The sequence below is a fragment of the Phyllostomus hastatus genome, unplaced genomic scaffold, assembly GCF_019186645.2.
Source record: "Phyllostomus hastatus isolate PE091 unplaced genomic scaffold, TTU_PhHast_1.1 phas_scaffold_501, whole genome shotgun sequence".
Taxonomy (NCBI): Eukaryota; Metazoa; Chordata; class Mammalia; order Chiroptera; family Phyllostomidae; genus Phyllostomus; species Phyllostomus hastatus.
In genome coordinates, this window is record NW_025334033.1 from 55,861,648 (window position 1) to 55,888,719 (window position 27,072).

General features: G+C 38.3%; 1 protein-coding gene across 4 annotated transcripts in view; it reads right to left on the minus strand.

The window, feature by feature from the left end:
- The window catches only part of CEP128 (centrosomal protein 128), a 349,655-nt gene extending 329,850 nt beyond the window's left edge, over positions 1–19,805 (minus strand). For all 4 annotated transcript variants that reach the window (XM_045823801.1, XM_045823799.1, XM_045823798.1 and 1 more), the window contains exons 1-3: positions 19,653–19,805; positions 17,680–17,835; positions 2,330–2,491 (exon numbers count right to left, since the gene is read on the minus strand). In XM_045823801.1, the coding sequence (XP_045679757.1) occupies positions 2,330–2,476 (147 nt within the window). In that variant the 5' untranslated portion in view covers positions 2,477–2,491; positions 17,680–17,835; positions 19,653–19,805. The remainder of the gene's footprint in view (positions 1–2,329; positions 2,492–17,679; positions 17,836–19,652) is intronic.
- Between the last annotated feature and the right edge of the window lie 7,267 nt (positions 19,806–27,072).

Here is a 27,072-nt window from a genome sequence, read left to right on the forward strand (position 1 = left end):
TGATGAAAAAGAATCCTAAAATAACAAATCTAGTAGATTGTGCACAAGAGAAGCAAGTCAGGTGGGGGGGGGGGGGGGAATGGAGGTGACAATAAAAAAAGGAAGCAAATCATTGGATCTATGTTATTTCAACTATTACTTTACCTCAGACCTTAATTACAAGGGAAATAAAAGCATCCTTTAACATTTAGCTAGGAACAACAAATTTAGTTCTAATCAATAATGGTATCAACCTAAATATGTTAGGTTTCACCTGAGATTTTAACAGACGCATTTCTTCCAAAAATATATACTTACTAATATGTCCCATTGGTGGGAAAGTACAAGAATCTGTACTCCAAAATCCATTGTAATTTTAGTTTCAAAAAGTTTAAAAAGAAAAATCAAATCAAATTATGGCCCCTCCACTAGAAATCAGCTTTTTTTTATCTAAGCATATTAACCCAAAATAAATAAAAAGCCAAAATGCATGCTTATCCAGGCAAGGCAAAGGTAAGGGTTTAATGGGTAGGAAAAGATTCAATTTTTTTTCCTTTTTAAAAAACTTTTTTATTGTTATTCAAGTACAATTGTCTACATTTTCACCCCACCTCCCACCCTCCAATCTACTCCCTTTGGCTTTGTCCATGTGTCCTTCATACATGTTCCTTAACAACCCTTCCCCTTCTTTCCCCCATTATCTCTGTCCCCCGACCCCTCTGGCTACTGCCATTTGTTCTTAAGTTCACTCTCTCTGATTAGATTTTGCTTACATGTTTGTTTTACTAATTAGGTTCCACTTATATATGAGGTCATTTGGTATTTGTCTTTCTCTGCCTGGCTTATTTCACTTAGCATATTGCTCTCCAGTTCCATCCATGCTGTCAGGAACAGTAAGAGTTCTTTCTTTCCCCTGTATAGTATTCCATTGTGTAAATGTACCACAGTTTTTTAATCCACTTATTTACTGATAGATACTTAGGTTGCTTCCAGCACTTGGCAATTGTAAATTGTGCTGCAATGAACACTGGGGTGCATAGCTTCCTCTGAACTGGTATTTCAGGATTCTTAGGGCATAATCCCAGCAGTGGGATTGCCGGGTCAAAGGGCAGTTCCATTTCTAGTTTTTTGAGAAAATTCCATACTGTTTTCCATAGTGGCTACACCAGTCTGCATTCCCACAAACAATGGACTAGGGTTCCCTTTTCTCCAGAACCTCGCCAGCACTTGTTGTTTGTTGATTTGTTTATGATGGCCATTCTGACTGGTGTGAAGTGGTATCTCACTGTGGTTTTAATTTGCATCTCCCTGATGGCTAGCAATGCTGAGCATCTTTTCATATGTCTCTGGGTCCTCTGTATGTCCTTGCAGAAGTGTCTGTTCAGGTAGGTCCTTTGCCCATTTTTTAATTGGGTTGTTTGTCTTCATGGAGTGGAATCATGTGAGTTCTTTACATATTTTGGTGATCAAACCCTTGCAAATGAAACCTCGGATAATAGTCTGATCTCAAAAAAAAAATTCAATTTCTGAGTTTTCTTTTTCCCTTTCCCCACTTCTTTTCCCAAGCCCTTTCTATGAAAGGATGAAAACTGCCCCACTCAAACTTCCAAACGCTGTCAAAGGTTAGCCTCTAAATCAAAATGGCATCTCACTATTATTCACCCATGAATAATCTACCAAGACAAAATATGAACCATTTTTCTAAAGGCACATGTCCAGAAAAAGCTAAATGATGGTAATCCCTAATGGTTTTACTCCTACCATATTTTATTTGGAAATATGGCCTTATCCCAAAACATTTTCCAACCTATCACATATTTCAAATATCCTTGCTGACTGTGGTACACAGAATAAGAACCCTCAGAGATGTTCAAGCCCTAATTCCTGTAATCTTACACAGCAAAGGGGATTTTGCAGACATACCGTAATTATATTAAGGATCTTGAGGGATTATCCTGGATTACACACAGTGTAACCACAAACACCCTTAAAAGTGGAGGAGGGAAGCAGACGAGGTAGTCAGGGTGACGCGATCTGAGAAGGATGTGAAGGTGAGGGGCCACAAGACAAGAAATGCGGGCAGCCTATAGACACTAGGAAAGGCACGGGAACAGGTATTTCCCCAGGGCCCCCAGAAGGAATGCAGCCCTACCAACACCCCAACTTTTTGTCCAATGAGACTAGGGTCAGGTTCTGACCTACAGAACTGTAAGAAAACAAGTTTCTATTATCTAAGACATTTGTTTTGCAGCAATTCGTTATGGTAGCAAAAAAACCAATACATTGACCAAAATTATTATTCAGCTTAAACAATCTATGATCGATTCAGTGCAAGCCCTGTTAAACTCACCTGTAGAGTACTTGTTATAGAGTTGACCTTCTCGGTGACATCTAGTGCAGGACGATTCCCAAGTTCCCGGTGTAGGGACCTCGCAGCCCATCGACTCAATCGGTCACGAGAGCGGAAGTGGTCTGAATCACTGGAGGATTCTGCCATTGATGTACACAAATCCTTAGAAATAAATTCAGGCCACGGTCAAGCAAATGGTAAAAAGCATGGGAATAAGAGATTAATTTAACTGTTTACTTTTTGATCTTTTGAAGCATTTATTACATTAGTCCATTGGCTTATGGTAATATCAAAACACACAGTTTAAAAACGTAAGTCACTTCCCTATGTAATTCTCCCTCCTTTGCCTTTTCTGCCTTCAAAGAGCAATTCCTCAAATATTATTTTAGTCTTATTTACAATTCCAAATAATAAAAATCTCTTAGTTTTGTGCAATGTTACAAAATTTTAAAAGCACTTTCACATACAGTACCTCACTTAACCCTACTAACAGGTAAATAGGACAGATAGCTTGGTACCTCTGCAATTAAAGAGAAAAACCACATTCTCTAAGACCTGAAGGTCTCAATATCATTCTGATGTCCATTCTACTGAGCTGTAAGAGTATATGTATCTTTAAACAAACATACAACAGACACAGAATTACTTAAAATAAGAGAATCCCAGTGTACAGTGAATACTTCCATGCACCTTAAGATATAGTAGCAGTAAACAAATGCTATAACAAAGGCACAAATTCTATAACAAATATGTAGGAAGATGGCATCATCAATATCTCCACCAAAGTAGGAAGTCAAACATAATGAGGGTAATTTCATCAGTAAACAATTCTCTATATATGCTTTTCCCATCCTTACTTCACTTTTTTATTTAGTGCAAAAGAAAATCAGTTCATGCAAGACAACCTCAAAAGTTTCAGAAAACCTTTTATAGAAGTTCAAGAAACAAAATGTATTTGGAACAAAGATGTATCAGAGAAAACTCTCATACTTTATGGAGTATTCTAATAATTATTATTGAGTGTTCTAATAATTCTATTTTTTGCTTACTGGGGGGTTACTGTAACCATTAACATTAATTGTCATACTCTTCCTAAAATCTATATGGCCACTTTCTCTGGCTTATTTATTAAACCCAGTGTGATAAAACCTTTCTTTAATGATCTATAGTATTCTGGACTTTTTGGATCTTGATTCTGAATGCATCTGGGAAGTATATGACCATACATCTAAAGGGAAGATAAAAAGAACTTGCTAAAAATATATAGATCCTAGAGCATTAAATGAAAGCAGTCATGATTTTAAAATACTAGATAAAATAAAACTAAATAAACAGGCAAAGAACTTTGCTGTGAGTTTAGGTTTTTCAGAGTGAAATACAGTCTGACCTTGTAACATCAAAAAAAGAATCAATGGAAGATTCAAAGTCTTCGTACTAGCTTAAAAGGGCTAGAGAACCAACCCCCTGTGAGACTCCTCCTCTCCTCTGCCCGAGGCCCGCCTTGCCGCAGCTCTCTACTCCCCCCTCTGTGATTCCCGTCTCACTTCTCCCGTCTACAAGCACGAAGGCCCGGTGCACTCAGTGTGGCTCCCTCCCACATCGGGAAACCTGAGCAAATGATCTGAGTTTCAACGTGACTACAAATAATTACAGCTAATAATGTTATGGCTATGTTTAATGATTTAGATAGCTGTTTAAAATAAAATAGAAGTGATAACTATAACAAGTATGCATGTATCTACCATCTGCAGTACCTATTATTTTTCTTATTCTTTCCTATTTCTATCATTCTTTTTCTGTTATCATATTTTCCTATTATTTCTTAAGAATATATTCTTAATATTATTCTTGTTATTCCCCATTCCGATGTGTGTGTGCTTCTAATATTTTCAATAAAATATTTTAGAATACTATGAATGAAGTCTTAGTACCTTCCCACCCCACCCTTCACCCAAAACTATTCCTGTCCCACCTCCCCTGGGATAACTGCTAGAATGATTTTGCGTATAACTCTCCTTATGTTCACACTTTTACCACAAGTTACATGCATTGTACTTCACAGTCTCTCTTAATGGAACAAATGTTACAACTGATTGATAAATATTAACAAGTAAAGATGTGGGGTATCTGTTTTTAACTTTAAAACAGAAAATCTTAGCAGCATTAAACAAAATTAAGAACAATATTAACTAAATTATGTCTAGTTGTCATGTAATACCAAAAAAATGACCTATCACACCTACTAAAGATTACATAATTTCACTAAGATAGAAGCACACTTTCCAGCATGAATTTCACTAATACACACACACTCACAGTCTTCAGCTATTAATTTCAATTACTTTGAACAATAAAGATGTTCAAACTCCTGCATCGGGTGGAACACTTACGGAAATATCAAAATTCAAGGTAAGATATATCTAAGAATTTATATATTTTAATAGCATATGAAACATTAACAACCATCTACAGATTTTAATTACATGACTGTCATAAATGTTAAACTTAGGAAAATTAAAGAGTCTGCTTACAATACAAAATAGAAATTAGATTATTTTCATTGTTGATAAAAAGTGAGCACTTCCTTCAACTATCACTGACGATTCAAAAGGTGAAACGTGACTGTCACCACTCCCGGGAAGAATGCCTAACCTTCAGCGTCACAGCGCAGAAGACAGCTGTGGGAGCAGAGGTCCGGCCTTACCGAGAGACGCCAGTCTCTCACCAGCCACACCACCACTCCGCAGACAGAGTTGATGGAAGGAGAAGGAAAGAAATGAGAAGAAAGTGGCCACCGGCATTCTCAAGAGGCTCCCACCACATAACCAGAACCCAGAGAACAATGTGTGGAGGACCGTGAAAATAGTCCTGAGAGCCCCATAGGATAGCTGACTAAAGAAGAAAAGCAGAATGCATAAATACCAATCGTACAGCTTGTTCAGCAATAGAAATGTATTATACTACAATTAAAAATTAGTTATAAAAATAGTATATCCTAATATCAGTGGCATTCATGAAAACTGAACAGGCCTCTGGAAATCTTCCTAAAGAAATTGTACCCAAAGTATTATATTCATTTCACGTTGATAAAAACATACTGAGAATGTTCATAAGAAATCAAATATGCATGGCCATGACAAAAATGTTCTTCCTAATAAGCAAGGAAACACTTTTCTACCCTATTAAGTTGTTTTCCTTTAAATAATAATGTTTATGGTCACCCTACAAGTCAGAGAGCACCTCTCTACTGTCCTACGAGGAATGTGTACATTAACGAAACTTGTCTGAATGGGAACAAGCCATATATATCAAGAGCAGTTTGTACCTTTGACCAAGTAACTACATTTTCAACGTTCACCTAATAGAATCATCTGGAATACATACAGAAATGTGTATTAAGGGTGTTGACTGAGAAGTTATAATAGAGGAAAATAAAAATAATTTAAATTTCAAATGAGAAGAAAATGAACGGTTAAAATGCAATACATTCATACAACGGAAGAGTACACAGGCATTAAGCACCCTGATCCTGGAGACATTTAACAACAATGTAAGGGATAAAAGTATGAATCCCAGTTTTTTTGTTTTTTGTTTTTTTGTTTTTTTAAGCTTTTATTTATTTATTTTTAGAGAGGGAAGGGAGGGAGATAGAGAGAGAAACATCAATGTGCAGTTGCTGGGGGTTATGGCCTACAACCCAGGCATGTACCTTGGCTGGGAATCGAACCTGTGACACTTTGGTTCGCAGCCCATGCTCAATCCACTGAGGTACACCAGCCAGGGCTAAATCCCAGTTTTTTAATAAGCATCCCATGTAGTCTGTACGTGACTGCGTTGCAACCCTTCAAGGCTGGAGAGGTTCATGGGATTTGAGCACAGGGAAGAATGTTCACAGAGCCATTGGGATGTCTGACATGCCTTTATTCAGGAGTGGGTAAGCCACACACGCTGCAAGCCACGTGTCCCCCTGCATGTCCCTGCGTGTCTCTGCATGTCACCTGTCCCCCAGCAGGAAGTCTTAACTCCCTTACATACTACATATAGACAAAGCTGGCATGGTGCCAGAATATTATGTAATAACAACAAGATTCTGCGTATGCGAGCCCACTCAGCGTTACGGGAACCATTTACTGGACCCAGTCTCACGGCTATGAGAACACCGCTTATCTGAGTTCCCCAGACATTTGGGTGAGGGAACCAGACCGCCTCCAAATAGCAGCAGTGACCCTACAGTCACTGTAAATTACCAGTATAAAAATTAGAGGAGCAGGAAGGGGTAATGACAAAAAGGGAAGAGGATGCAGCGAAAGTATACTTACCATCCAGAGTTTACAGCAGATTTCTATTTTTCTAAACATTTCTATCTCCCCTGAAACTTCTACAGAAAATGTATTATCAGAAAGGAAAACAATGTATGCTTAAAAAAAACAAATATAAAGATGACCTTCAGAGATAGCAGATTAATAACAGGCTGACAACCTGGAAAATGTGTTTAAATAAAAGCTACACATCCAGAACTCCCTTTCTCTTGGTAGTTGTTTCCTTTCCCCCCCCTGACAACTTCTAGATTATACTTCCCAGTCCCCTCACATTTGCCTAGGTGGGGTCAGGTCACTAGTTTTCACCAACTGACGAGCTAAAGAAATGGGATCACAGCGCTCATCTCCGCTTCACATTCAAGGGTACTAACTGTCCAAAGGAACCATTTATCATGAGTTTATGAGTTAAAAACACTTTTTAAATTATGTATATTTCTCACTTTGCAATTTTGCCAAAGGACATGAGTTACTAGATTCAAAAACTGGCTCTCAAAGAAACATTCTTAATAATGGAATGAACTAAAAAGTTGAAGGACTATGTGAAAATACATTAACGTGTACTGGCATAGTTTATGCAATCGAATTCTGCTTTGGAAAACAAATTAAAAATGGTTCATGAATGATATTGAATCACAATTACAATTTGAAGCTCAAAGAATTATTAAGACTAATAGAAAAACACCTATGTATGTTCAAGGAATATTTTCATCATTATTTTTAAAGGTATAAAAGGAAAAAGTTTAGTTGGATTAGAAAATCATTCTCATCATCACAAGAAGTTTCTCAGCATGACATTTGTTGGTAAGAAGAAGTTGCTAAATTTGAAGAATGAGTGAGGAACTCTTAAAGAACAATTTTAAAAAGCTGAATCACCTAAATTCTGGTTAAAGGTGAGAAAGGCATTTCCTTCAACTGGAAAAAAAAAAAACAGAAAGTATTCTCTTACTACCACCTACTGGTACAACAAAACATCCCATTGATGGGAAAACAATAATACTGATGCTGTCTGCTTTTCAGACACTGAGCTTCTTCCAAGACTAGAGAGGACTATGATGGTTGACCTTGGGTGAAAGTCCCCACAGTGTGAGAGAAAGAAAGCCCTGGGTCTGAAACCAGATGGTACAATTCTTAAGACAGTTTATTTAGCTCTTCCCAGCACATCAGTATTTAAAGGCATAAATACTGTTGTCTCTGCCTTAATGAACCTTATAAAGAAGACATACCGCCACCAGAGCAAGTAATGAACCCTCATCAATCCGCTCCCACTGAGATCTATCCATCAAAAACGAACGCGGATGTGCAAACCTACACACGGTGACCAGGGGGAGTGAAGCTGCATTTCACCCTGTAATAAGAGGACTGGCAGTGAGCTTTACAAACTCAAGCCCACCTCTATTGTTGTTTGACCTAAGAAGCCATCCGACTGTCTTCATTATAATGATGCCCATTTGTATGTATGAGAGCTGTAATTTATTGATTCTCAAGTCTCTTTTCCTCAGAGCCAGTTTAAAACAATTAGGATTTGCAAGCTGTTCCATAAAAGATAAGCACCCAGCATCAGGGGTGACATTTCACGAAGGCTGACTAGTGCATGTTAAGTAGCTGATTGCTTCTGTGGCCTCCAAGTGCCTCAGCTGTACCTGTCCAATGCAACCGTCCTCAAAGACATGTTCAAGGTAATGATGCTGATATTTAAGGGGGTTGAGGAGGCGAGGAGTGTATTTTAAGCTTAATCATTATCCAAGTTCAAATTTTATAATGCACTTCTCGCCATTTCAACAGCTGCACGACTTCAGAGCTTTGCATCATTGTTCCAAAGAAAAAGTTAACAAGCCAGGAAAGGTTATCATGCACAATTTTCAGCTGTGCCTGGCTTCTTGGTATCAATGCTCCTCTGTAACTTAATCTCCTCAAATCCTTTTGGTAAGTTCATAGAAGATCAAAATCAACAGCCAATTCTCTGTTAAATCAGTAGATAATGTAAGACATAGGAAACAATCAAGAGAAACTTGCACAGATAGATTGTGCATTCATCACCTACTGAATTACATTTACATTAGAAATGAAAGGTGAAAGTAAATAAATTAAGTTAGCATCCTTGATAAGAAAGAAAGAGCTGTAAAAGTGCTCTCTACAGTGAGCTGAGTAATACAACCAAATGCCAGGGCACTGGAGCCAGGATAGCTCCACTCTTCAGGAAGGATGAGTAGGAGTTTGATGGACGGACCAGAGGAGGAAACAGGATCCAGTGAAAAGGCCCTTTGTCTCTGAAGAACTAGAGGGGCACAAAGAAGCATAGCGCTGGCGTCCTTCCACCATGGAAGGGATTTAAAACAGTCTCCAGTGCTGCTAAATGTCCCCTGGGGTGGGGAGGGCATGGGTAGGTAAAAGCACCTCAGTTTGAGAACTTCTGACTTACAGAATTAACATTTTTAGATACATATATGCTAGATTTGATTTTTTTATTGTATGTTTCACTTATTCCTGTTGCTGCCATCCATTTCCACGCCACCTCCCTCCTCCCCTCACACACACCTCTATCTCAAGGGTGACTCTGGTCAGACTCCACCCCAGCTCCAGCTCCTCAGAGAACAAGAGCAGAGTCACATGAACCAGGGCCTCCCAAGCAGGGGGCATGGGCATTTCTAAAAAAAACGCCATGCAGCATACAAAATGCCATTCAGACACAGAGAAAAAAATTAGTTGCTGCTCAGATAATTATATATGCACCAGTTGTTTAAAAATCAGTGTAGTTTTAAAAGAAAGTTATTTAATAACCCCCTCCCTCTCTCACAAGCAAAAGGACACATATTTTAAACTCATACACCCACACATACTTCTAAAATAAATGAGGCAGTTTACAAAATTAAATAGAAGCATGTCAAGATTTTTAAAAAAACAACAAATAAAAACTCAAGAAAAAAAAAAAAGAAAACTTACAGAGAATGGATGCTAAGAAACCCCTGTGATGGATGTATTACTTGTAGTAAAGTCCTGGAATCGCACCCTTGCATTTGCTGGCAGACTAAAAATGAAGCACGTACTACAATATTCCTAAAGCAGCAAACAAGATTGAAGACCTCTGGATGGACAGACATCCTCTAGTGACTGTCCAAACTGCCCCAGGTTGGGCAAGAGGTTAGCCTGGACAAAGATGGGACTGGAATCCCTGAGTTTCTGATACCATTTTGTTTAAATCAGAGAATGAAAACTGGGAGACTGACTATAGACCAAGTCCAGCCAACTAACATGTATTTGAAAATAATACTATGCTATTTTAAAATATTAATTTGAAAACAAATAGATTTCACATAAAAATTTTAATTGCCTACTTCCCTTGAAAAACCCAAAGATCTGGCATCACCGGGGATAAATTTTCCCATGGCAACACGGACGTCAATAACGGCTGCCCTAGAGCCAGGCATGAACCTTCCTGTTCACCCAAGTCCCTATTAGGCATGCTTCACCCTCTACCTGATCGGCCCCACTTACTAGAGTTGAGTTTGCAACCTTATTCTGGATAAAGAACCAAGAAAAAAGAAGTTCACTTTTGTAAAGGAAGTTTCTCTAATTAAAAATCAGCAATTTGGGAAGAATTAATCAAGGTTAAATGCTTAAGACATAATGCATTCCTCTACAGACCAGAATGGAAACTGGGTAATACCACTTTGATATTAGCCATGCCTGTGCACTCCAAAACCAGGATAAGACACTACTACAGCCAAGGGCTTGATTTAAACCAAACCACTTAGAGTGTTTTCACACTATTGTATATATCAAAAACTAAATTCAGAACAAAAGTGTAGTACCGTGCATAATTTGGCTCCAATTCTTCACCCCTTCCTATATGCACTGTCCTCATACTATAGGTTGAATTACCTGACCAGGCCCCTTCCTCTGGGCTCAGCTATGTGACCTGCTTTGCCCAATAGGATTTTAGCTAACATGGCACAAGCAGTCTTGAAAAAGGATTACACACTGGACTTGTTACCCTGTGCCTCTTCCATCACCTAGAGTGCATGGCCAGGGTAACCTGTGGAAGGTGTGGGACACAGGGTTGCACCAGAAGCTTACAGCTTAGATCAGCAGACCCACTGACCAGCCAGCTGAACCCAAATAAATGAGTCTAATCATAAGCAGATAGCTCAGCTGACCCATTGTACAAGCAATAACTGTTTATCGTTATACACCTTGCATGTTTTGTTATACAGCAAAAGCTAAATGATTTATATTGTGAACCCTGAAAAAAAAGATACCTATGAAGAAGAGCTCCTGGTGGCTAGTTGGGCTCAAATTTTAAAAAACAGAGCCTACCAGCCATTTCTACACAGGGACCTCTCACATACTACACTTCAGAAAGAAGTCTGCATTGAACTGCCTGCCGTCACTGTTTCTGCCATCTGAGCCAGCTCTTATGAAGGAGTTCCTGGAACCCTAGTTCAACCAATGGGACTGAGGCCTTCTCTCCAATCAGAGCTGCACAGTTATATCCTCATCAACATCTCCACCAACCAAGCACAGCAGCTCATTTATGACCAATCAGGAAAGTACCTTTTGGACCAATCAAACTATGAAGATTTGGAGCCCTCATTTGCATGAGAACAAACCAATCAGGAGCCAGAGCAGAAACTTCTGGGATATCAGCTAGCTCCCCTCTGGCTCTGAGCATGCACTTTGCCCTTCCACCAAAGACTGAAGAGTATATTTCCCTGGCCGAGATAAAACACTAAAGATGTCTCACTGGAGCACAGAAGACATATCAATGCAGGCCAGAGCACTCTGGCACAGAACACAGAATGGAGCAGAGCAGACTAACACAAAGGAGGCCAGCACAGTACAAAGCAGACCAGCATGGAGCAGAGTAGGCCAGTAAGGAACAGAGAAGAGCTATCTAGCTGGGGAAGGGCCTGGCCCCAGGGCCACATCACAGCCATGCTGTATCACAATTGACCTGGTTTGCACTGAATCAAGGTTCCTTCTTCACTGTATTCATTCTACTCCAAACTGGGGATTCCTGTTGGCGCTGAATTGGCACCAAGGACAATCCATTGACAATATGTAGTTTACTAATAAATCATTTGATTTGATTCAGAAAATAGCTAATTTCCTGAAGTTTCCTCTCCAAAACTACTTTCCTTGAGGCCCTGGCTGGTGTGGCTCAGAGGTTGAATGCCGGTTTGTGAATCAAAGGGTCGCCAGTTAGATTCCCAGTCAGGGCACAAGCCTGGGTTGCAGGCCAGGTCCCCAGCAGGGGGCATGTGAGAGGCAACCACACACTGATGTTTCGCTCCCTCTCTTTCTCCCTCCTTTCCCCTCCTCTCTAAAAAAATAAATAAATAGAATCTTTTAAAAAAACTACTCTCCCTGAGAAAACAGGTTATTTTCAGACTGTCTTCTAATGGTGGGGTTAATAGAGGGACAAATGCAAATTAGGACACACAAAATAAACATAAGCAATCGCTATAACAAATGACAGGCTAGCAATTTTTGAGAAAAAAATCTAGCAATCAAAAACAGCAATTGGGGCTATTTGTTCCCTACAGCATTAAGATTTTCATGAGAAAGAAGCTGTTTCTTAAATATGTTATAAAGCATAATACTTGTTTTCTCCCTTCTAGTTTTTAAGGTATAAACAAACTCCTCTTGACTTCCCTAGTGAACAAACAATACTAAAAATTTTAAGAGAGGGAAATATTTCTTATTGCTATTTATACCTTGCATTTGCACATTGCTTTATAGCTTACAAAGCATTTTCTTTAGCATTTACTCTTTTGATCTCCATTAAATCCTATAAAGTTGATATAATTACAACCCTTTACTTTTGCTACTAAAGAAAGACAAAGCTCTGAGTAAAATACTTGTCCATGACTGCTTTGCTAAAAAGTTACAGGAACAGAACTAGAACTCATCTCTCATCTCTAAGCCAGGGCTTTTCCACTACATTTTCATTTTTTAAAAGGTTTATTTTATGAGAGAGAGAGAAAGAGGGAGATATGCAAGAAACACCTATTGGCTACCTCCAGCACGTGCCCCAACAGGGGACTGAGCCCACAACATGGGCACGTGCCCTGACCAGAAACCAACCCCACGACCTTCCGGTTACAGGACAATGCTCCAACCAACTGAGCCACACCAGCGAGGGCTCCAACACATTTTTAGGTGTAAAAGGACTGTGTAAATTCCAAATATATTGCCCAATCACTGAAATGTTTTCTTTGCCCTTCCCTATCATATTTCTTATCACCCCCATCCCAAGAAATGCTTTTAATGTCAGAGTATGCCATATGTACTTGTTTACTTAGGACAAGAGATTTGTTATAATGGATACAAGATATAAAGGATTTAATACATAAATCTGCTATAAGTCCAACTTTCTACAGCTATTTTAAGATGTCTTTTAAATAACTCCTTCTCTTGTTAAGAATATTTACAACCTCTTTCAGGCAAAAAAGTACTCCTATTTTTTCCCAGAAACCATATCCTAAAACCTTACATTTTTTTTAAAGCTATTCTTTTTGGTGTACATGTATTATCTATTTCTTTTTCTTACACTGTTTCTCAGTTCCCATATTTCTTCCTTCCCCGACTCTTACTTTATATATTTAGATCTTTTCTTTAGGTCTTCTGTAATAAAGAACTGAAATACATTTTATTGAACTAATTGACATGTTTATTCAAGAGTTTTGTATTTCTTATTCTTTTTCATTAAATTTATTGGCGTGGCATTGGTTAATAAGATTATATAGGTTTCAAGTGTATATTTCTATGATACATGATCTGTACATTGCATTGTATGCCTACCCAAAGTTAAATCATCTTCCATCACCGTATATTTGCCCCTCTTCACACTTTACTACACCCTTTTTCCCTTGGTAACCACCATACTGTGGTCTGTGTCTGTGAATTTCAGTTTTATATCTCACGTATGAGTGAAATTATGGTTCTTGGCTTTTTCTGGATGACTTATTTCACTTAGCAAAATATTCTCAACTGTATTTTTATTCATAATTTTAAAAGTAAATAAACAGAACTGGCATATTCTTTCCAAAATATAATAAGTTCTAAATTTTTTAAAGGTAATTGGAGTTCTTAACTTTGACCTTATCGTGAACTGTTTCCTGGAATATTTTTAACTGTATACATAAATATTTTTAAAGATATAGGATTAGAAAGAAATCCATTTATAATGAAATTTCATTATTGGAAGTAAATGAATGTAGACTCCTGTTAAGAACCTCATTACAAAAACCTTCAAAAAACAAAAGTTGAAATATTGCTGAATAACTAATGCCTTAACATCACAGATTGCTGTATGCAGTAACCCTACAAGGTAAACACTACTGTCACATGCTATACACCTAAAAGGCTTAAAGAAGCTAAGAAAGAAATACCAGTTACTGAGCTACCAAGTAGCAGAGCTGGGTACTGAACCTTTCTCCAAGGTCCAGGTTTCTAACCATTTAATCCTTCTCATTGCCACCGGCACTATTCATAAATTCAGGACTTTTCTTAACTCATTCCTAGCCACCAAAATGGTTTCTCTAACTCTGAATCTTTTCCTATACATTCCAGCTTCATCGACACTCCCCTGGCCACATGACTGAGCCTAGCTTCTTGAATCAGGAATTCAAGATCCTCAGCCAGCCACCTATGTCTTAACGAAAGAACCACAGAAAACATAAGACCAGCTAGTCTTCTCCCACCGCCATCCCTCATTAATGTCATTAGTTCTGGCTGGAATGCCTTTTGCTGTCTACTATCACCACCGACTTAAGCTTCACTCATCTTCCCAGGCATAGCTCAATAAATACAGTCTCAGGAAAGCCTTCCATCTCCAGCCAGAAGTGATCTTTCCTTCTTCTGCATGTGTATCACTTTATAATTACAGCAAGACATTTATTAAACATCTTCATGAAATATAATTATTTGTGCCACAGAATTTTTTTTCAATTCCTCAAATATGTCATGCTCACCTTGTCATAAAACCTAAGCTGGATTCACTGCCTGGAACATTCTTTTCACTTCTTTTCCCTTGTCTAACTTCTTCTTTTCTTTCAAGCCTCAACTCACAGGAAACCTCCCCTAGAAAGCCGTCCTTCACTGCCAGCACCCCTACCCTGGACCAAGTATCCACAGTGGATACCAACTCATCACAGTCCTGAGGTTGCTAATTGGTTTTTTTACTGTCTGTCTCCCCCCCAGACTCAAAATCTTACCAGAGACTCCATTTATTTTATCCGTAGTTGTATTTCAACAGCTAGCATAGTACCTGCCATGTAGTTGGAAAATTTTTAAATAAATTTACAATCAAATTTCCTTATTGTCCTGTCTGATTAATCCAGAGATAAATTTCAAAGAAGAGGACTTTGCAATTAGTACTAAGTAAATAATTGTTGGGTGAAATGATTCTTGTGGGAAATGCCTAGATTAATTATCTTACATCCTCAAACAATATGGATTAAACTAACAGTATAAATATGAACACTTGATAATGTCTTTTACAGAGAAAACAAGGATAAATATTTCAAATCCATTTAAATGCATATGTTAAAACAACTGAATCAAACCTAGAAGCCCTGATTGAATTACTGCAAATCATTTTAATTCATTATTGTCATCTGCAGCTACCTGCATTCCTCGATTGTTATCTATCTGTACTATAAAGCACTACACTCCAAATTATCTAGGTTCTTTATCATCTGGGACTATTCTCAGTACTCTTTCCATGTACCAACTGCTGTTCATAAGCATACCCGTTTTGCCAATTTATAGCCTTCACTCTCCCGCCATTGAGCTTTTGCCTTCTTTCTACAGTCTATAAAATTCCTCATCTCACCTAGAGGGTATTAAACTAAATGAAATAAGTCGGTCAGTGAAAGACAAATACCGTATGATTTCAATTACACATGGGATCTAAAGAACAACACAGACAAACAAAACAGAGACAGACGCATAGATACAGAACACAGACTGGCAGCTGCCAGATGGAAGAGGGGCTGGGGACTGGGTGAAAAGGATGAAGGGACTGAGAAGTACAGACTGGCAGTTACAAAACAGGCACGGGGATATAAAGTACAGCAGAAGAAATACAGTCAATAATATTGTAATAACTATGTATGGTGACCAGGTAAGTACTGGATATATAAACAGGCAATTCACAGAATGCATATGGCCCTAACAAATACATAACACACTTTATTTTACTGATTAAAGAATTGAACATTAGGATAATATTATGATATTCTTATTTATCTGTTTTGTATAAATGAAAAAGGAAAAAAAGAGCTCTCACCTCCAGGGTTGACAAGAGCACACCTTGCTGTATGAATATTAAATAAAATATATAACTTTTCTGGAGAACAATCTGGTGAGACAAGTAAAATATAAGTAATATGCATCTATTTTGACCCAGAGATTCTATGTACAGAGTTCGGCAAAAGTAGGTTTACAATGGTTTGTAGGGAAAAAAATAAAATAATTAACAAATAACAATATAAGAACAAACTGTTTCGCATACTCACAATCACAAACCTACTTTTGCACCACCCTGTATATTATCCTAAGAAAACAAAAGATGTATGTAAAAGATGTATGTATACGTCCCATGTGTATATGTATGTACAGAATTGCATGGCAGAATTATAGTAGTTTTTTAAGATTTTATTTATTTATTTTTAGAGAGGGAAGGGAGGGAGAAAGAGAGAGAGAGAGAAACATCAATGTGTGGTTGCTGGGGGCCATGGCCCGCAACCCAGGCACGTACCCTGACTGGGAATCGAACCTGCAACACTTTGGTTTGCAGCCCGCGCTCAATCCACTGAGCTATGCCAGCCAGGGCTAGAATTATAGAAGTTAAAAAAAATTAAGAAAAAGCTACAAATCTACTGATAAGGGATACATTAAATGCAGTCAACTGAAATACTATATAGCAGTTAAAAGAGACATGGTAGAATTTTATGTGCTGACATGCAAATAATACCTTATTGCAAGAAACAAAAAACACACTACAGAATAACATGAATATACCAAAACATTTCATATTAGAATCAACCCAGTGACATTATTATATGAATACTACTGAATCTACTATAATATTTTTATATTATTCACAAATGTGTCAAGATTGCAGTTGACAATCTGTGTTTATATGATCCTATCAGGCTCCTCCAGCTTTAAAATTCTTTAATTCTAAGAACTTAGTACAGCATAGATCTTGGAAACTGTTATTACAAGGCCCCAGTAGGTCTCCTCTATATGTCTGAGTGAACTTTATCAAAATGCAGTATGAAAATGCTACAAAGAGTCTGGAATTTTAAATCTACTTTGCAAAATTTGGGTAGTCCTTTGTTATCAATGACAATTCATGTTGAAAATGTTCATTTTATAGAAATCACAAATTATAACCATCTCTTACCTCAATAATAATGTAAGAACCATTATAGCTTGGAAAAAACTAAGATAACAGAACCCTTTGAACCTTCACAGAGTTAAATAACTGTAAGATTTAAGCATGGTACATGCTTACATGGTACTATTAACCTAAAAATGCTAACTGTCAACCAAATCTCACTGGAGGGCCATCAGAGACAAGAGTGGGGCCTCTTCCCATTGGGCGGGACTGACACTGTAGTCAAACACCTGGGGATGAAAACCACTCTTTGGGCTCCAGAATCCCAAGCAAATCAGATAAGCTACCTGAGCCTTGACTGCCTCATTTGTAAAATGGAGACTAGCATAATAAAACCATTATGAATGTAACACACAAAAGGTGCCTATTACTGTGCCCGCACAAAACAGCTTCTGAAATACTTGTCTAATAGAAACATCTGCATCTGCTTTTGTTAAAATATCTAGTTTCTTCCCCTGAATTTTTATACCACTCCATGCACAAGCATTCTACTTAATTTTTATACTACACTGTGAGAAAGGGGTTTCTTGCGCCCTTAAAAGACTATTTGTTGACATATTCTTTTCCACTATAAATATGCAAAACTTTGTTATCTCATAAACGCAGGGAGAAAGCATACTTACAAAGCACACCCCCAAATCTCCGTGTTGCTCTCCACTGAGCTCAGTGCTCTTCTCAGGCACATATGTCTGCCTCCTATCATCTCTTCATGAGGTTCGGGGCAAAAGGCCTAGTCAAGGTGATGATCTTTGATTGCCCTTACACTTTCCCCAAACCACCTACAGATAAATAAAACAAGGGGTAAAACACACCCACAACTTTAAATTTTTTAAATAATAGAACATGAAAATAAGCTCACCCTCACTATGTGCAGTTTATGGCATATCAGAGAACAAAGGACATGCTCCTTGGGTCATGCAAAAACCTCAGTGAACTCATTCTTCACACCCAAGTGCCCAGCCAGCCTACTCCTCACTGGCACTCCTGCCCATACCTGGTCTCCCCTTGGGCTGGCTAGATCATGCAGTGTGAATTGAAGCCCAAGTCTAGCTAAAAGTACTCTCTCTCTCTCTCTCTCTCTCTCTGCATGTCTATCAGGGGGTAACTAAATCAAGTAATGAATTTAACATGTCTCTTCTGAGTGTAATGACCCAATTGAATTTCTAAGCCAGTTAACACACTATATGCTTGCTCCCCTTAAAGGAAATATTTTATAAGCTGCTCAGTTCTTCCCACATCTAGTATCACGATTAAATAAGTAAAATCCCTTTGGTTGTAAGAAAGAGCTGTGAACAGAAATATTTTCAACTCTTTGTGACTGGTTTTAAAGCACTGTATAAGAATACACAGAAACATATCCAGAGACCTGGTAGTTGTCCGCATAAAAAGTAGATCTGGGACTACATCTATAAGCTACTTCAAGAAAAAAGTATTCTGGAAAAGCTCATCAAAATAAACTGTGGAGCGTTCAAGTGACATGTCTTGAAATGGCAGAGAGGACATGCTGAGAGCAGAGGTTTTATGTGTACTTGGCTCTTCGAGAAAAGCAGCAACCCTCACCCCAAGAGTCGAGTCACAAACAAACCCCAATTTCTCTGTGCCAATATGAAGCTGCCAAAGTTTTAATCTTGAATCTAAACTGCACAATACGGTAGTCACTAGCCATATGTGGCTAGAGAGGTCTTGAAATCTGGCCAGTTTGAATTCACATGTGCTGTAAGTGTAAAATACAAGATTTTGAAGACTTTTAACCATTTAAAAAAATCTTTTGAGTTTTAAAATATCTCAATAAGTTACACATTGACTACATGTTGAAATTAACACATTTTGGATACATTGTGCTAAATAAATTATTGAAATTAATTTCACCAGTTTCTTTTTACTGGCATAATGTGGGTACTAGAAAATTTAAACTTGTATGTGTGGCTCACAAATATTTCTATTTGAGAGCACTGTTCTGTATAATTAATAAAAATAAATAAAAAATACTGAGCACTTGCAATGTGCCAGGCCCTGTTCTAGATACTTCACATAATTTCTGAAACAACGTTACAAATAGGTTCTAAAAGAAGTCTACGGAAGTGACTGAGCCCCATCAAAACGTGTCGGGTGTCCCCACGAAATAACACAAACCAGGGACTGTTAACATTATGGCAACTCCCATGTTGGCATAGGAAAGACTGATAGAGCGTTCCCAGAGTAGCAAACTTTTGTGATATAGAACAGGTATAGAACGGCAAGTTATATCGCAGGCCAGGAAATAATCTCCAAAATGAGGCTGATCTCCTTGACAGCTTAGGCTTCGTGGCTGCTAGCGGCAGGACTAGCCACTCGCAAGAGGACAACGAAGTTCAAATTCCCTGGATAACTTGGCAAACACCTGACTGCGGATACCCATGCTGAGGGAGGGGGCGTCTGGATGCCAGGCATGCCGTCTCTCCCGACCTTGGCACACACTCTACCCAGCCACCGCCCTACTCCAAATCTCCGCGCGGCCACTGTCCCCACCCATGGGACATGGAGAAGTGGGACTTAAAACATCTACAAGACAGGGAAGTGGTAAAGAAAAGGCCAGGGGGAGCTTGGGGGAAGGTACCTGAGATAGAGGAGAGTCCCAGATCCTTAATGCCGGATCATCGCCGAGGCCCGCCCGGCTCCCACGGCCACCTGTGACCGAGAAGGTGATACGGACCCGACGCGGCGGCGCAACCGACAGTGCTCTGCCCTGACTCGCAGCTATGGCAACTTAAACTAGCCGCCTAGCCGCAGCGAGCGTACAGGGCCCCACTGGTGGCGCTTGGCCCTCTGGGAGTTGTAGTCTGTATCATCCGCAAAACAAAGAATTACTAAGGGGCAGCAGCCCTAAAATAAACTGCAAGTCCCAAGATGCCACACGACTGTCTTCTCGTGATTCTCCCGGAAGAAGCCGGATTAGTTGCCACTAGTGGCCCCAGGGCATGCCCTCTTGCCCTCTTCTCTTCGCCACCCCCCCCCCCCGCCCGCCCCAGGAATTAGAGACCTGCCTTGGCCCAGCGTATAATTTAATCAGAAAAGTCTAAAATATTTATTTTACTATTTTAAAAAGAAAAAATCAAAATAGTTATGATACTAACATAGACTAGCTTTCTGTTCCTTAGGGAACAGGCAGGTGTAATTTCTAGCAGTCATGTGTAAAAATCCCCTTACTGCCAGAGCCAAATGTCTTCTGGCTCACAAATTCTTAGAACTGTAAGGGAACAGAACAGATTATCTACACAAACATTTTAGGCCTGGATAAAGTAAATGACTCGCATAAGACCTCGTAGCTCATTACTGACAAGCCAAAAATAGAATATGGGGATGTCGCTTCATGATTGCTGCTAGGGTGTCACCTCCTCACTATATCTGGAACATGAGAGAGACATTTTCCCCTCAGAGAAGTCGGTTTCAACCAGGAAAAGGTCATTGTAAAAAAACTCAACAAAGAACTGAGCTTTGGAAAGGCTAAGAAGTGAAAATCCAAATTAGTCATCAAGATGGTTCTTTCCTTCTGCTCTACCAAAAAAAGCCATTGATGTTTTCCTTGTGGAGGCTGAAGGCAAATTTTACTTTATCTGTGAAGCTTCTTTCCTGGCTTTCTCAAGAACAGCTAGATCACATTAAATGACACAGGTCCCTCTTCTCATAATTGTGTGCTGTAATGATCCATTCCCCAGCAGGTCCTTACATTACACTAGAAGCCTCTCAAACGCAGGGACCTAGCCTTTTAAAATTCCCATCCTCCTTTCATCTATCTATCTATCTATCTATCTATCTCTCTCTCTCTCTCTCTCTCTCTCTCTCTCTCTCTCTCTCTCTCACACACACAGACACATAAATATGACATATCATAATTTGATATGTTAGAACCATTCAAATATTTTTTCTGGTCAGCCAACACTGGGAGGTAGATGTTACAACAAGTTTGAACATGAAATAATTATTTTAAGGACCTATCTATGTATTTGCATCTATCTTCGAGCTGCTTAGTCACAGCTGTGTTCGAGAATACACACTATCTGCCACAAATGTGAACAAAATTAAGAACACCCATTAAATTGTCTCATATGCATGTGAAAGCATATGAGTAACTTCATATTTTGGTTAACATTTTAACTTTTTCAAAACAATTGTACTCATTCAATTAATTCAGCAAATATATGCTGAACTTTTCTAGGATTCAGATATTGTATTAGACACTAGAAATGCAGTGAGAACAAGGAGATGGCATAGTTTCTGCTCTCATGTTGCTCAGAGATAAGAAAATATGAAAAAGATCAGTCCCCCAAAATAAAAGGGATTCTTGGCTGGGAATGTGATAAGAAATAGAAAAGGGGGTCCCAGAGAGAGGAGTTGGAGAGTGTGGGGGGAGGTGGGTGCAGACCCAAAGGTATTAGAGGAAAGCCCATGTCCACAGACTGCTCGGCCACGATTCAGACAAGTACTGTCCATAGCCTGAACCTGACCGTCCTCCTATTGGCATGAAAAGAGTACAGCCTGTATTTTGCCCAGTGATTGCCCAGCACAAGTAATGCCTTCTCTACCATTTGACATAGCTTGGTTCTATCTAACCACCACAGATAATCAAGCCTCCTTATAATATCACCAGACAGTTACTTATAAGTGACAAGAAGAAAGACGGAGCACCAAAGTGGCATGCTATGTGTAAGGTTAAAGAGATATCTCCAATATCCTAATCGGAGCTACTCAAAATTCTCTCTGAACCTAGAGAGTCGTGAAAGCCACTCTGTTTACACCAGCACAAAACCATCAGAAATGGTTTTGATTCCTCTTGCATCATCTTTCCAAGCTAACTGCAAATCTAGAATCGCCAAAATAAGAAACAAAATGTTGCAAGAAGGGTATTGGCCGCTGCTCAAAGAATCATCTTCAGCCACTCATTGTATACCATTGATCCCATAATATTCTTTTCAGCCACACACTTACTAATTATAGTATTTGTCACTGTCAAGAGCATTACAAATATAAAACACAGCAATTTGTTTGCATTTTGGTCAAAATGAACAATTATTAATGTACAAATTTAAAACTACAAAACATTTTGTGTAGCTAAGTCATATAGCGTAAGGTCCACTTTAATAGGTATCTTTCTGGGGGGTGGAAACAGAAGAATCCATTGCTAAATGTCACTTTCTGATATCTGGACCATGCTAATGATTCTTCTACAAGGAGGAAAAAGTAATGTTCTTAGCTGTTCTCATTTATCTCTTATCTTTAAAAGCATTTTTTGTGTGTTCAATGGATCCAAGTACAAACACTTTTCTCTTTACTTAAACAGACTCATCTTCTCATATGTTTATTTGCCCCAGTTTAAAAGTTATGCTAAAGAAAGAAAATCACCTTGTTGATTATCATAGCAATTTGTTGACCAGGTTATTAGAACATGGTTATCCTGAAGGCTGGATCCACTTTCCTGAACCGTAACTGGTAGACATAGGAGATTTTACCTATATTATGATCACCACTGAGCCAATTTCATGATTAAAACGTTACAGAGTTTGGCATGCCATTTATGTTTCCAGCGAAGATGTACTCGCATAGAAACAGAGAGCAGATTTTCCCTCCCACCAGAATTAAAAAAAAAAAAAGCAGGCAAAATATATGAAACAATGCTTTTAAAGGCAAAAGACATCAGATAAAGTGACCCCTGAGAGACAGGGAACAAATAAGGTAAGGCTCGTGATCTCCAAAACTTCCTGCCTTGAGATAGTTTCCAGGCCATGGCTCAAGGAGAAGGAAGCCAGGCAGAGCTCAGTGGGTGCTTTGAATTGAGAAGACAGAGATGAGAGTTTGGGAAGACCAATGTGGCTGGACAAACTAATAGAGAAAAAAGAGTTACATAAAGAGAAAACTCCGAAGAACTATGAAGGGTCTCCTTGGAGTATTCAGCAGAGTATGTGGAGAAACTGAGGCTGGAGAAAGAAGCATCTAATGAGATTGGAGGAAAAGTGCCTGTCACTCACACAGGACCAGGAGTAGTGAGTATTCCCACCAGCCAAATGGAAACACTTACTAATTTATAGAATATTATGTAGAGTGCTCAGAAGAGCCCTGCCTCAGGAGTGGGGAATAATTAGTGCTAAATCAAATGCTACTCTGGTCCCACTCACGAGCCTTGAAAGCAAGATCCAAAAATATCAAACTGTTTCCAAGTTAAATTACTGTTTCCTCACCACATCTGATAACGAATCTCAAAAATATTTCTATGAAAACAAATAACCCAGTACCAAAAGAGGTAAAACTTACAACATCTGCAATTCAAATACAGATTATTAGGCATGAAAGAAGAAGAAAAATGCAACTCACTTTAAGGAGAAAAATCAACCAACCCAAACTTACCTAGAACTGATAAAGGTGTTAGAATGATCAAACAAGGACATTGCAAGGGGTTGAATTGTGTTCCCCAAAAAGATATCTTGAAGTTCTAACATCCAGTGCTTGTGAGAATGTCCTTGTTTGGAAACAGGGTCTTTGCAGATGTTCAAATTGAGGTCATACTGAACTAGGAAGGGTCCTAATCCAGTGGCTGGTGTTTTTGTAGGAAGCAGGAATCTAGGACAGAGATATGCAGAGAGAATATCTTGTGATGACAGAGGAGGGACCAGGGTGACGCTACCCAAGGAACACCAAGGACTGCTGGCGGTCATCAGAAGCTAGGAAGAGGCAAGGAAGGAATCTCCCCTAGAGCCTTCAGCGGGAGTAGTCCTGCCAACACCTGAGTTTTGAACTTCTAGCCTCCAAAATTGTGAGTGAATTTGTTTCTGTTGATTTAAGCCATCAAGTATGTGGTGCTTTGCTGCAGCAGCCCTAAGAAACTAATACACACCGTGTTGGATGTCAGAAGTTACACAGAGACAGAGCAAGCCTAAAAAGGCCCAGACTGAACTTCTAGACACGAGAATTTCACCTGACATAAAAAACATTCTGATGGAATTGCTGGCAGATTAACAATTTCAGAAAAAAGTGAATACTGAATTTGAAAACATAGCAAGAGAAACTATCCAAAATGAAAAACAGAAAGAATTTTTTAATAAAAAAAGTGTCAATGAGTTTTTTGTAAGACAATTTTAATCAGCCTAATAATATAAATGGAATAATTGGAATATCCAAAAAGAGGAGAGAGAGAGATAAGGGGACATGAAAATATAGGGGGAAATAATGGCTGAAATTTTTCCAATATTGATGGAAACCATAAATGCAAAAATTCAAGAACCTTGAAATAAGGCATAAGAAATATGAAGAAAAGTAAATCAAGACACACTACTTTCACCCACTGATAACTAAAGCCTTAAAGGCCTCCTGAGGGAGAAACAAAGCATGTTACAATAGAAAAAAGAAAATTATCATAGAATATTTGTCCTTGGAAACAAGTAACAAGATAGTGGAGCAATATTTTTAAAGTACTGAAAGGTAAAAACACTTCCAATCTATAATTCTGTACATAGCAATGATACCCTTTAAAAATGAAGGCAAAATTTGCACTTGTTCATACACATAAAGGATGGAATAACACATAACTAGCAGATTTGTAATACAAGAAATGTTCATGAAAGTCTTTCAGGCAAAAGCAAAGTGATGTAAGTGGAAAATGTGAATCTATACTAGTGAATGAAAAACCCCAGAAAAGATAATTAAATGAAAAGTATATGCATCTTTTCTTATGATTTAAATTTTATTAAAAGATAACTCACTATCTTAACAAAGATAACAATGTATCATAGAGCTTATAACTTACGTATAGACAAAATGTATGGCAACGGAAGCATAACGCTGAGGAGAAATGGAAGTAATACTCTTGCAGGGTTCTTAAACCACACACACAGTAGTGTAATATCAACTGAAGATAGGCTCTCATAACTTAAACATGTAAACCATAAGCCCTGAAGCAACCACTAAGATAACCAAAGGGTTATAGCTAAGAGTCAACAAAAAAGGTGAAATGGAATCATAAAAATTCCTGAATTTACCCAAGAAGCTTTGAATAATGTGGGGGAAAGGCATAAAAAGTAGGTGGAACAAATAGAAAACTAGTAGCAAGATTATGAATTTAAACTAATATCAATAACACCAAACATACATGTCCCGTGCAATCCAAATAAAAGATAAGTATTGTCAGCATTACCCAACTCTATGCTAATTTGTAAGAAATGTACTTTAAATATAAAGACACAAAGAGGCTACAATAAACACTCCTTCATCTCTTTTTTGAAATTGAATTTGTAGTTAAAAACCTTTCAACAAGTAAACCTCAAGGTTCAGAGAGCTTTACTGGTGAATTCTACAAAATAAGAAAAAAATGATAGCCCCAGCTGGCATGGCTCAGTGGATTGAGTGCCAGCCTGTGAACCAAAGGGTCACCAGTTCATTTCCCAGTCGGGGCACCTGCCTGGGTTCCAGGCTGGGTCCCCAGTGCAGGGCATGCAAGAGGCAACCACACATCAATGTTTCTCTTCCTTCTTTCCTCTGTCTCTAAAAAATAAATAAATAAAATCTTTTAAAAATGTTTTTTAAAATAAAAAATGATATTGATTCATATACAAACTCATAGAAATTTAAAGAGGAGAGGCTATTCCCTAATTCATCCTATGGTAGCAGAATTATCCTGATACAAAAAAAAACACAAAAAACCCTAAACCAAAATACTACAAACAAGAAAATAACAGATCCTTTTCCTTTGTGAACATACATGCAAAACCACTAAACAAAATTTTAGCAAGTCTAATCCTAGAATACATTTTAAAAAACTTAATACATCATTATCCAGTAGGATTTGTCCCTGGGGTACAAGATGGATTTAACATTCAAAAATCAATCACTGTGATTTATCACATGAACAAACTAAAAAAGAAGAATGTTAACTCACCTCAGCAGATGTAGAAAAAGCATTTTACCTAATACTCGTTGCTGCTTAAGAATACTAAACAAATAAGAAACAGAAGGAAGACTTCTCAACCTAATAAAATGCACCTATGGAAACTATAGAGGTAACCTCATATTTAATGATGAAAAGTTATTTCCCCCTATGATTATGAGCAAGATGAATATGTCTGCCTTTATTCTTTCTGTTCAAACTTGTCTGGAGGTTCTAACCTGTGCAATCAGAGAAGAAAAATAAATGAAAAGCACCCAGGTTGGAAAGGAAAAAAGTAAAACTGTCCATTTTCAGACGATTCAATTTATAGATGATTGAGAGAAACTACAAAACAACTACTAGAGTAAGTGAGTTTAGGGAGCTTGCAACCAAGCTATCAGATAACTGCAGCCCTTAGCTGTCATTTTGTTTACAACCTAACAATAGGCCTTGAACCAGAAGGACCCAGTTAAGCTACTCCCAAGTTTCTCCACAGAAACTTCAAGATAATAAATGTTGTTGTAAGTATCTTTGGGGGGAGTATTGATCATGTTGCAACCAATAACTAATATAGGCTTTGCAAACATGTGCATTCAACATTTATTCTTTACTAACTCGGAGTTGGGCATTTTTTCTTAGCGTTAGGAATACAGTGACAAAAAATCAGCAGGGTTTCTGTATTCATGGATCATACATTTTGATAGTAGTGATGGGAGAGCAGCAAGACACGGGCAATAAATAAGTAAACTCATCAATAATAATAATCAGTGATGAGTGTTTTGGAAACAGTGAAATAGGTGATGTGATAGAGGATCATTACTTTAGACAAGATTTTCAGGGAAAACCTTTCTAAAGAAGTGATATTTAAACTACCTTATTTTTAGGAGTATAAGATGCACCAGACCATAAGAAGCACCTAGGTTTTAAAGGAGGAAAATAAGGAAAAAATTTTGAAGCAAAAAACGTGGTAAAATATTTAATAACATAAATAACATAGGCCACCACCACCCCACCCTCCCACAGTGAGCCAGGTAAGCTACATTTGAACTATAAGACACACTCCCCTTTCCCCCCCAAATTTAAGTAGGGTGGGGGGGAGTGTGTCTTATAGTCCAAAAAATATGGT